The sequence below is a fragment of the Notolepis coatsorum genome, assembly GCF_963971535.1.
Source record: "Notolepis coatsorum genome assembly, chromosome: 2".
NCBI lineage: Eukaryota > Metazoa > Chordata > Actinopteri > Aulopiformes > Paralepididae > Notolepis > Notolepis coatsorum.
Window position 1 is genome coordinate 184,216,803 of NC_140166.1, and position 12,577 is coordinate 184,229,379.

General features: G+C 48.9%; 1 protein-coding gene across 1 annotated transcript in view; it reads right to left on the reverse strand.

Annotated features, from left to right (window-relative positions):
- LOC311223638 (uncharacterized protein) overlaps nt 1-12,577 on the reverse strand; it is a gene marked incomplete at its 3' end in the record, with an annotated part of 115,252 nt that overhangs the window by 49,273 nt on the left and 53,402 nt on the right. The window contains exons 14-16 of the mRNA XM_084308412.1: nt 3,112-3,411; nt 1,668-1,746; nt 222-348 (exon numbers count right to left, since the gene is read on the reverse strand). Coding sequence (XP_084164538.1) covers nt 222-348; nt 1,668-1,746; nt 3,112-3,411 — 506 coding nt within the window. The remainder of the gene's footprint in view (nt 1-221; nt 349-1,667; nt 1,747-3,111; nt 3,412-12,577) is intronic.

Genomic DNA, 12,577 nt, shown 5'->3' on the forward strand with positions numbered 1-12,577 from the left:
TCGCTTCGCCTATGGGACTCATGGGCGGAGCAGGGAGCGTAGCCGTGATAAATGTACCCCCTGAGGTCCCCTTTACGACCATCAAAAAACGGGGTGCTATCCTGCATCTAACACAGTTGCAGGGTGTAGCCTCCGGAAAATGTATGGCTCTGATGATGCTCATTCATACAGTAGGAACCTCTGGCTAGAGCAGTCGTCCCTGGAGGACTGTAGAAAGCTACCGCTTCTCCTTGCCCTGCTCTCTGAGGACGGGCTTTTCGGCTTGTCCATCGAAGAGGTGACGGTGGTGTGCAGGGAGATGGAGGAGCAGCGGCTGCTCCTGGGGTGTAATTTCTCCGTGAAGGAGGCCTAGCGAGGAGCGGAGGGTAGGACTCCGACCATGCGTAATAGGGCGCAGTTACCCAAAACGCACAGGATGAGTAGATTGTGCGCAACCCGCCGTCTACCTCACCATGCATCACGCCAGTTACCTAGCACCGGGATGCAGAAGAGGTTCCAGCTCTAAGGACCGCACGAGAGGCAGGGCCCTCGGCCAGGTCCACGAGATAGAACCCCACAAAAGGTCCTGATGAGGACCATGAAGCCGCAGCATACGTGTCCTCTCACATTAGGGCCACTGTGATATTCTAATGAACAGTTGACCAGCAGCCCAAGGACCCACGTGCATCTGTAAGCCATAATGCCAGTGCACGGAACAGGGAAAAAGGTGACGGCTGTTTCCCACACCACTCGCGTGAGGGGGGAGATGGAACAGCCCTAGAACCACAGCGGCTCGTTTATAAGAGCTCCGGGCAGTTTTCGGAACCAAGGCTGAGTCAGGTCAGTAATATCCCCTGTAAAACAGGTGTACACTGGTCGACCTGAACGAGCGTATACCCATCCGTCTAACAGAGGTAGCAGCCGTGAGACATGCAGTCTTTAAGACAGCTGCTCCAATAGCTTACGCTCGAGAGGTTTTAAAAGACACCCGAATAGCCTACCCAGGGCTAGTCGAGGGTCCCGGTTCTCAGGGACAAATCACGTTGAGGCGCTCTCAATTGTGCGCACAGCAAAAAAGAAATTCCCAGAGGGCGGTGGAATAGAGGTTGCGCCCTCGAAGCCCCTGATATGGGGACATAGCCGAAGCCCCACTATCAAGCCGGGGGCCCCAACGGTTAAGGTTAAGTGTCTTGCCCAAGGACACAACGGCAGTGGGATGGACATGGGCTTGCGCAGGATTTGAACCACCAACCCTTCGATCATTGGACGACCCGCTCTACCCCTGAGCCACGCCGCCCCAATACCTTAGTAAGAGCATAGCTCGACCGCCTGCCTGGAGGAGATGCCCTCCTTCCTATCTGTACACATAAACGCTGTTTATGCTGTCTGACAGATTTAGGACATGCCGGTACCTTACGGCAGTGTCGTAAACACCCGGAACCAAATGCACCGTCTTTCAATTTCCAATACGTTGATTGTAGGGAGGCAGAACAGGAGCCAACTACTTCCCTACTGTATTGGCCCGACACCCCACTTTAGTCCTCTAGAGGGGGGGGGGAGTCGGCGAAGACTCTCACGTGAGATGTGACTCAGAGATGTGGGTTCTCAGTCCAAGTCTCCACTCGCCATCCAACCATTCACAAGTCGGGAAAAAACATAGCACTGTACCACTGTTTTTTCCCACATACACTCGGAGGACGAGCAGGGCCACAGAATGGGCAGATGTCATCCTCCTTCTTAGCAGGTGGGCTGTTTAGCAGCATGTACCTGTGAGGATGGTAACCTGAACCATGTCTCTTTTTACAATCGACTGATTGGGAGATATGCCCGGTATGGATCTGACCCTCTCATTACGTCCCATTACTGGGACTGTAACTGACCTATTTCACCAACAAGATTCAAATTTAATCGATTTTGTCTGGCCAGGGTTGTCGCAGCTGCGGCATCTGACATAACAGAGCCAGGTTTGTAAACCTGTGAACGATGATTGAACGCTTTTGGTAAAATAAGCCCCAACCTTCGTTTCTCCCCTATCGATGGGTAGGAGAGACCCCGGTCCCCTGTAGGAGACCTTGACACGGGTTTTCAATACAGAACCTGAGAAAAACACCCATCGTATGACCCCTAGCCAAAATGTCTAACAGCATATGCTGGAGACTCTAGCTTTAAGCAGCTCGACATGTACCAGTGTAATCTCGAAAACTGGGACCTTGCTAATGATATTTCTTTGTCATCAATATTACAGGCACTCCCAACACCTGTTAGAACCCAGAACTGGGGGGGGGGGGGGGGGGTGCATACGTAATTCCCCTGGTTGGCTAATCCCGGGGCTGGAAGGGACCCCCACACATCCAGGCTGATGGGATAGTGGGGAAACCCCCCTTATGACAAGAAAGATATGTTAATATCGCTCTGACGCTGAAAATGACGTCAGGTCATCCTGACCGGGTGGGAATCCTACGTACACACGTCATCACGTTAAAAGCATACAGAAACCCTTTCCCAGTTGACAAACAGAAAAAACCTGGGGAGGTTTCATTTATTATCATATTCAACGCCAGGCTCTGTCTTGATATAAGAGAAAGCCCTTTTCCCTTCTTCGACAGCCTCATGTAACAAACGCATACGAGGAGATTCTGGGACCCCGAGATGCAGCGTCAGCTCCGTGTTTCAACCGAACACGGAACCAACCACCATTTGTGGGCTCTGGGCTACGTTATTTAAAAACGTGCCACACGAGAGTCACAGTGGCTCCTAATTTTATTAAACAACAATAAAAAAAAGGGGGGTGGGGGTTCACCGGATAATTCGATCATACTCCCAGAGACCTGGGAATAAGCCTGCTGACATAAGACATGCAAACATGTCTACCACCTACCTTCTCTAACTAGACATGGTAACGTGGTCCACTTCCCGTTTTGTGTCGGGCACATATTAGACATATTTATGGAGGAAATTATTGCACGTTTGTTTAACCAAAAATTGCCTGTCTTTTTCAGAGCAGACTTTTTATTAATCAACAACCAACCAAAATTTTAACACAAAAATTATGTACAGATGGGGCGAGGGGGGAACGTAGGCGTTCCGCCTGGTTCCGACATCCCTCACCTCCTCCTCTGTGCCGAGCCTCACCCTCTGTAACCCTGAGGGGCAGCGAACCTGTAGTCCTGGGCCGGGGGACGTCCAGCGGGTGCTGGTGGAGCAGAATCCCCCCAGCTGACATCAGAGTAGGGAGTGTAGCGGGGTCCCTCTCTGGACACACTGCAGGAGGCCCCACAAGCAGCACTGGTTTTCTGGGTAGCGCCGCGGCTGCGGGCCATGGCTCTACGATGCTTCGCATTGGGACACTGTGCGTCCCTGGCCTCCTTCGCGGAGAAATTACACCCCAGGAGCAGCCGCTGCTCCTCCATCTCCCTGCACGCCACGTCACCTCTTCGATGGACGAGCCGAAAAGCCCGTCCTTGGAGAGGAGGGCAAGGAGAAGCGGTAGCTTTCTACGGTCCTCCAGGGACGGCTGCTCTAGCCAGAGGTTCCTACTGTATGAATGAGCATCATCAGAGCCATCAATTTTCCGGAGGCTACACCCTGCAACTGTGTTAGATGCAGGATAGCCCCGGTAGCCTGAGCCAGGATTTCATTATCATCCTGCCTCAATAGCTCCCCCCTCGTCACCAGCTTTGACATAAATGCAGTTAGCTGTGCAACATTAGTCATGGTGGCCAGGTTCTGAACGGCGGCTATATAAGCTTTATCAGCCCATTCCGCCATTTGCAGAGCTACCTTGCCTTTTGGCATAGGCTTCAGACTAGGGTGCCACATCATTTCAGGGCAGAGGACGGACGCCAATGGCTTATCCAGCCATGGCACGCCTGTCCTCATGCCCTGGACCCAGCCCTCTACCTGAGTAAAGGGCAGGTACGACCTTGTCAAGCCTTTAATGTGTGGCAACACCTGGCCTTGCGGCAACATAAGGGTTGATGGATGGGAAGCCCGGGCATAGCATGTCCGGCTTGCCACATGGGTCCTCCTTAAAAAAAGTGTCCCACCATGCCGTCGGGGGCAGGCCTTGGTGGGGGCACTGGCAGCGGGATGCCGTTTACTGCGGCTGCCGCCGCCATTACCTTAGGAAAGATGAAACGCATGTTCCTCTGAGTCTGCTGTCTCTCTTCCTCTAAGGCTACGTCTCGCGGGGTCGGGCTTGATATCAGCCCTGACGCATCCAGTGAGGAAATGGAGCGGGGGTCTACCATTTATTCAAATGGAGACACGCCAAAGCCACACAATGGGTCACCCCCCAGGTCTTGGGAGTGGATTCGCGGGAGGTTCGAAGGCCTCCGGTCCTGCATACTCGAGCTCCACGGTCCGCTTTGCCCGATCACTGATCTTGGCCCCTCTTCTTGGAAGTGACGAGTCTGAGCGGAAAGCTTCCGCCGTAGGTCATCCGCCCTCAAAGAAGAAGAGGCCAGGGGAGCTCCAGTAGCTCACCACGTACCTCGAGCGCTATTTCGGCGCCGGGGACAACCGTGCTCGTCACGGATCTGGGGTTTAGCGAGTTCGAATCCCGGACTGCAGCCGTGCCTTTCCCAGAGTGTCTTCCCCCCCATCTGTACCCCTTCAGCCTGTTTCTGTCGGTCATTCTTGACCAGAGTAAATGCGATAAACGCAAAAAAGAGCCAGGGGAATGGCCAAAGTTTAAAAAAAAGAAAGAAGAAGAGGCCTGCCCAGGCCCGACTCCACGATGCCGCTGTGGCCGGGGATCTCCAACACCACGTGCGAGGGGCCCTCTTCTTCATCCTCGGCCGAGAAGGCTCCGCCATCCAAAACCGCCGGTCAAGGGGGACCCCAGGGTGGGATGTGGCAACCTGACGCTGAAAGCATCCTGGGAGTCCTGAATAGGACTAAACTAACGTTCCTAAAACTGCGGTATGCCTGTGAGCGATACTTTTCGTTTGAAAATGAGGAAGGGTGATCTGATCACGCCACCTGGGTGGCCGGAGGTGGGCATGGTTAGGTAGATGTAAAGGTGCGTGTGAAGAGTTTTCAAATAGCACGCGAACGAGCGAGAGGACATCCCATAGGCAAAGCGAGACGCGAGCCAGTATGATATATAACTGCACATTTTAGAATGGCCTTTTATTGTGACCAGCCTAAGGCACACCTGTGTAATAGTCATGTTGTCTAATCAGCATCTTGGTATGCCAGACCTGTCAGGTGGATGGATTATCTCGGCAAAGGAGAAGTGCTCACTAACACAGATTTAAACAAGTTTGTGAAAACATTTAGAGAGAAATAGGCCTTTTGTACATAGAAAAAGTCTTAGATCTTTGATTTCAACTCGTGAAAAATTGGAGCAAAAACAAGTCTTGCATTTATATTTTTGTTCAGTATAATACTCTGTAAATGGCTCGTTGTGGTTTCAAAAGAAGCTAAAAGAAAAACTTAACAAACTTTAACACACAATACTATTGCAACATTGCTTTAAATCATCAAAGCATTTAATCTTACATACATTTTATACTTTGGAATGTTTGTGTCAGACAGTCATAGGGAGGTGTAGTCTGACGTCACTTTGGACCGCCTGTGAGGTCCACTCGTATAGGGATTTATCATTGGGAAAATGGATTATCGGCTATTGTAACAATTCTGCCTCATGAACATTGGAAAGCTTTCCATTTTTGCACAAAATGAGTTTCCTTCTATCACTAACATTGTTGTTTAAGCATTTTTGGTTGAAATCAAATTGGGCAATTTTTTTGTGTGCTATAGTTGAGCTATAGATTGTGGATGAATAAGCACAGAAAGGTACACCATTCAAATGTTCATGCTTTATTTGTTTTAAACGAGACGATTTAGAAATGGAAAATGGGGAAATACGTTGCAATTTTGCGAGGTGGACCGGCCGGAAACAGCAATGACGTAACCACTACCTAGAGGCTTTTAAATCACTACTCAAAACGCACCTCTTTTCCCTGGCCTTTGACCAGAGTTAGCCTGCCACTTGTACACGACGTCCGCTGTTACTCTGGACTTCTTATCTAATTTCTTGTCTCTTTTATATTGCACTTTGCTCTTGCTTTCTTAAATGTACAATACCTTTTTCTGTAATTTTAGTGTATTTTTACTTGTTACTGCATTGTATGTGTTTTTATCATGTGAAGCACTTTGGTTTGGCTTTTAGTCATTTGTAAATGTGCTATACAAATAAAGCTGACTTGACTTGACTTGACTACACCTCCCTATAGAGGTGAGTGGAAACATCAGCTTGACTGAGACAGACTGACATCACTGCTCATTAACTAAGGTTAAGCTTGTTTGGTTAATAAGTGCTGCGACAGAGGAAGATGGTCAGACACAAGACAAGGTCAAAGTACAATATTTCTCATGCAGTCTTCATGGGTTTGCAGTGAATTCATTTTGGCATTTATGTAGCTGACATTTTGTTTTTGAAAGAAGATATGAGGTCAGGGTCGTGGTTCATGACCAGTATATGAAAGTATTTTATACATCTTTTAGGCTGCTGACATCATAGATCTAATCAAGGCTTCAGACAGATGAGAACCTTTTGTAACTTTAATTTCATATTAAGCCTGACTCTGGCTGGTCAGCCAGTGGAACAGGTAAAAGAGGCTAAGTTGCTTGGCACGGTTCTTGATTCTGGTTTAAAGTGGACAAAGCAAATTGACAGTATCATAACAAAAATAGGAAGGAGCATAGCTGTGACAAGAAAATGCACAAAGTATTTAACACCAACCACTTTGAAAGAAGTCATCCAGGCTCTGGTTTTGTCACATCTCGAGTACTGTCCCGTCATATGGTCATCAGCAGCAAAAACACATATATAGAAACTACAAATAGCTCAAAATAAGGCTGCCAGACTATAGCTCTCCACTGTTCAAAGCGCACTAACATTGGAGTTATGCACAGAAATGTATCATGGCTTCTGGTTGAGAAACGTCTGCAATCCCGTCTCAAAAATGTAAATACCATCTACTAACGAGCATGCACTGAACCCTTATGGCATAGCGGTGAAAACCAATTGACTGTTAATTGTATTTATGTTGATGGCAGTGAGTGCTGCTCAGGAAGCACTATTTATTTGATTTTAATTATTTTATTTTAATACTTTTTACTAATAAATATCTTGTACAATATCATCCTAACTGATGTTGATAATGATGTAATTGATGATGTAATTGATGTTGATAATGATATAGCCTGTACTTCCTTCCCACCTCTTGCAGAGACAAGTCGCATTTCTTTCCTCTCTCCCTAGGCCTTCAAGGTCGTTCCTATCGTCGGCCCTCACTGCCTCCCTGCCTCCATGAAGCCTGCTGTGCTCTGTGCTTCGTGCCGATTGTCGGACTATACTCAAACCAACTCTAAATGGATCTAATCAGTGGATTGCATATTTTCGTCAAGGAAGCAGAATAAGGCTAACCCTCTCTGCCTCTTGGGACATTTCAATTCGGGCTACCAACTTAAAGTCGTGGACATTTGGATTATCGAAGCTTTTGGGATTGCAATAAGAAGATTTTGGATCTGTTTACCGCACACAGGACCTACCAAAATGAACTGATTAAGACACTTGGACACTTGGACTAATGATTCAGTCATTTGGACGGAGTTGTTAAAACTCACTCCACTCAAATCAATAGTTATAATTCACTCTAGTCAAAATCAAACTTAAATTGACGTGGCTGGGAAAATGTTGCCAGTCAGTCAGCCAAAACAAATTTCTGGACGACTCCAAGGTCGAACCTGAGAGCTGCTCGAGTTGAAGGCCCTCTTGGAGATAGGAGATAAGGACGGTACATGGCGTTCCTTTCCCCAGCACCACTACCTCCCCCACCCAGGACTTGGCTTGTGCACTCCCCCCCACTCCCCCCCCCCCCCCCCTCCAGTCCCATCCCCCCCCCCCCCTTCCTCTGCATTGGCGCTGCACTGTCGGGTGCCTCGTGTGAGGGATCACTCCCCCCCCCCCCCCCCCCATACAGCCCTGTAACAACCCCAACCCACTCCCTCCTCCTTCCGTACATGGCGCTGCCTAGGACGGCTGCCAGTCTGTTTGCGGTGGTGAATACGCATATGTTTGTCTCAAGGCTCTGTACCATTATTACTATCTCAAATGTAATAATTGTGGAATATTACTGTAATGAGCTGTATGTGTATGATCCAAGCGTCCTATGATCCTCATAGGAGCATAACAGAAAAAAGCATTCCATGTGAAGGTATTCTGTATTTTTGCATGTCAACTAATAAAGAAACTTGAACTTGAACTTGAAACTTAAAAGTTAAATGTCCCGCTCTCTGCTACCTCAAGTGATCCTACAAGCCTGCACACCATTTGTTAATCAGGCAGGTTTATACGCACTCCCGGGTTGATGATTAGTCAATGGACCCTTTCAACAGAGTACATCTCAACATACATACATATCCATATAGGATCCATATAGGATAGGATTTCCGGGATGAAGTCCACACTATGACGCGCGCCCCATCGTTTCCTCATACCAGGCCTGCCTCCTATTCCCACGGTTCCGCCTGTCCAGCCCAACCGAACCAATCCATTAAATACACGATTCTGCTCCACTGACACGGTTCTGGGACAGCTCGCTCTTCGCCTAATTTCCCGCTGTATCCCCTTTAAAATCCCCCCTTTCCCTTCCTCATTGTCTTTATCTCTTTGAGGAAATACAAGGTACAGTATGTGTCAAATGTCATTGTTTACATACCGATCATTCATTGTCATGTACAGTATTATGCGCTTTACCCATTTGTACAGATTATATCCCGAACGCAAGTATAGGTAAGTATCTATATTTTAATGTTTATAATTGCGATGTGCATATAAGTATATCAGTATAATGATTAGGCTAACAGAGTCTCGCCCTCCCTTCAGAGGCTATTCTATGGTTAGAGGCACACGTTCTTCCTTCCCTCATCCAATCCCAGCTGGGCGCACAGCTCCATGTACATCCTCCCCAAGCCGCCTTTCTATGGGATCTGTTAAACGTATCCTTTGTGTTTACAATAAAAGGCCACTCTAAAATCTGCAGTTTTATCACACAGCGCAATGCCACAGATGTTGTGATGTGTGATAAAATTATGGTTATCCTATAACCCTAGTTATATGATTACTGGCGAAGCGTCTCACCCATGGGATGTCCTGATGTGATCAGATCACCCTTCCGAGTCAAAATTTCAAACGAAAAAAACAGTCAGGGGTCCCCTGCCCACTTTGACTACCTAGGATGGCTTAGAGTAGACGACAGAGTACAGCAACTTGCAATGGGCCTGGTCTACAAGATACACTATACGACTAAGGTGTCAAAATACTTCCCAAAGGTCAGTGAATACCACGACCACAACACCAAAGGAAGCTCAACAAATCATGTTAAACCCAGATTCGGCTCAAACAAGGGACTAAACACGTTTAGCAATTATGCCACATCAATGTGGAACGCCATACCCAAAGCTGTAAAGGAATGTGAATCCCTACCCACATTCAAAACCGCTCTTAAAGAGCACCTACGGGAGGCTGCAATTCGAAACTGGCCACCGTAAATGTCCATACCCCCCACCCCCACCTAATAGTCAGTCTCCTCCCCACCGTATGTATTATTCTCTCCCCACTGTATGTATATTTCTCTCCCACCCATCCACCCCCTCCTAATGTACAGTCTCCTTCCCACCGTATGTATATTCTCCCCCCACCGTAAGTATACTTCTCTCCCACCCACCCCCTCCTAATGTACAGTCCCCTCCACATCATATGTATATACTCTGGCAGGATCTATGGGTAACAGTACTGTATATTTGCATATCGTATATGTCACAAATGTAACAGTACTATATACCTGTATGTCATGTATGTCCCTATGCCATAAATGTCATGATGTCATATGTTGTGTATGTCATAAATGTCACTATGAATTGAAAATGGGGGACCCTGATGTAAGACAAACGTCTTTCTCTGGTCTGCATCCCCTTAACAATTGTGTGTATTGAGCCGTACTGTATTGTACCCATTCTGCAATCTGTTAAATAAAGTTTTCATTCATTCAGTGCTCGAAAAGCGAGAAGCTTCGCCAGTAATCATATAACAACCACCATATATCATACTGGCTCGCGTCTCGCTTCGCCTATGGGACTCATGGGCGGAGCAGGGAGCGTAGCCCTGATAAATGTACCCCCTGAGGTCCCTTTTACGACCATCAAAAAACGGGGGGCTATCCTGCATCTAACACAGTTGCAGGGTGTAGCCTCCGGAAAATGTATGGCTCTGATGATGCTCATTCATACAGTAGGAACCTCTGGCTAGAGCAGTCGTCCCTGGAGGACTGTAGAAAGCTACCGCTTCTCCTTGCCCTGCTCTCCGAGGACGGGCTTTTCGGCTTGTCCATCGAAGAGGTGACAGTGGTGTGCAGGGAGATGGAGGAGCAGCGGCTGCTCCTGGGGTGTAATTTCTCCGTGAAGGAGGCCTAGCGAGGAGCGGAGGGTAGGACTCCGACCATGCGTAATAGGGCGCAGTTACCCAAAACGCACAGGATGAGTAGATTGTGCGCAACCCGCCGTCTACCTCACCATGCATCACGCCAGTTACCTAGCACCGGGATGCAGAAGAGGTTCCAGCTCTAAGGACCGCACGAGAGGCAGGGCCCTCGGCCAGGTCCACGAGATAGAACCCCACAAAAGGTCCTGATGAGGACCATGAAGCCGCAGCATACGTGTCCTCTCACATTAGGGCCACTGTGATATTCTAATGAACAGTTGACCAGCAGCCCAAGGACCCACGTGCATCTGTAAGCCATAATGCCAGTGCACGGAACAGGGAAAAAGGTGACGGCTGTTTCCCACACCACTCGCGTGAGGGGGGAGATGGAACAGCCCTAGAACCACAGCCACAGAGGCTCGTTTATAAGAGCTCCTGGCAGTTTTCGGAACCAAGGCTGAGTCAGGTCAGTAATATCCCCTGTAAAACAGGTGTACACTGGTCGACCTGAACGAGCGTATACCCATCCGTCTAACAGAGGTAGCAGCCGTGAGACATGCAGTCTTTAAGACAGCTGCTCCAATAGCTTACGCTCGAGAGGTTTTAAAAGACACCCGAATAGCCTACCCAGGGCTAGTCGAGGGTCCCGGTTGTCAGGGACAAATCACGTTGAGGCGCTCTCAATTGTGCGCACAGCAAAAAAGAAATTCCCAGAGGGCGGTGGAATAGAGGTTGCGCCCTCGAAGCCCCTGATATGGGGACATAGCCGAAGCCTCACTATCAAGCCGGGGGCCCCAACCACAGCCACGGGGGGCGCGCCCGCGTCCCGCTGGCGGTATCCAAATCAATACCTATTTGTTCCAAATTCTCCTCAGCAACCAGGCCACTTACCGTGTCGTGTGCTGAGAGAGGGCTCCCGAGACCACGGGAGGGGCCCCCCTGTGATGACAGGTCTGCCCCGTTTATTCCCACACTGGAGTCTCTGGCTAGGTCTGACGAGACAGCCGCATATAGAGCCTCCTGGAAATGCCGAGGGCCTTCAGTCCGACAGGTGTCTTAGCAAAGCAGAACACCTGGTGGACACTAGGCTAAACTGATCTGGCCCGGCATGGCCAGGATGCGTGTAGCTTTATGCCAAGCAAGCAGTGCAAAAATTTACCGTAGTGGCATGCAGTAATGCGCCTTTCATTTTCCGCCGCCCAGCGCCCAGGTCGCGCGGAAATAGGCTGTCTATTGCCATTCTCTTTGACAAACTCTAACCTTAACCAGCTCCTTAACAACGCCTAAACTTAACCGTTCTAACCTTAACCAACTCCGAAACAATGCCTAACCTTAACCTTAACCTTAACCATGCCTAACCTTAACCATAGAAATTATATTGCCATTCTCTTTGACAAACTCTAACCTTAACCAGCTCCTTAACAGCGCCTAAACTTAACCGTTCTAACCTTAACCAACTCCGAAACAATGCCTAACCTTAACCTTAACCATGCCTAACCTTAACCGGCGAAAGAATACACGTTAAAAAAAAATCACGTTAAAAAATATTTTCGATGGGATTCGAACTCGCCAGCAAACAAGCCATAGGATCCACAGCCATGTGTCCTTGCCAATTGAGCTATTGCTAGATACTGAATAAGGGGCGGTGACTTATATATATTGAGCTCCGCTCGTGTCGAACCAAGGCGGGATCTCATGCGCATGCGCGGGCACCTCGCGCGAGCACGCCGGCGCACGCACGCACCTGAGCGAGCACGCCGCCGCCGGTGCACGCACGGTAGCATTTGTCTGAAAAGAAGGGCGCTTTACCGCACTAGCGTGCGGTGACGAATGCGGAAGCATTTTTGCACTGCTTGCTTGGCATTAACGTACAGGCGGCCAGGATGAGTCCTGTGTCCCCAACATAGCCGCACCTCTGTAAAACTGGTGTACCAGACAGGGGGTGTACGTTCTGCCGTAAATCATAGGGGGCGCTAGAGGGACTGACTGCCCGAGAGCAGCTCCTCAATGGCCCACCCACTGGGTGGTGAACCCGTGATGACAAGCCTGCCCCATTATTTCCTCTTTGGAGTCTCTGGGCTATGTCTGACCAGACAAGCCCTCCCA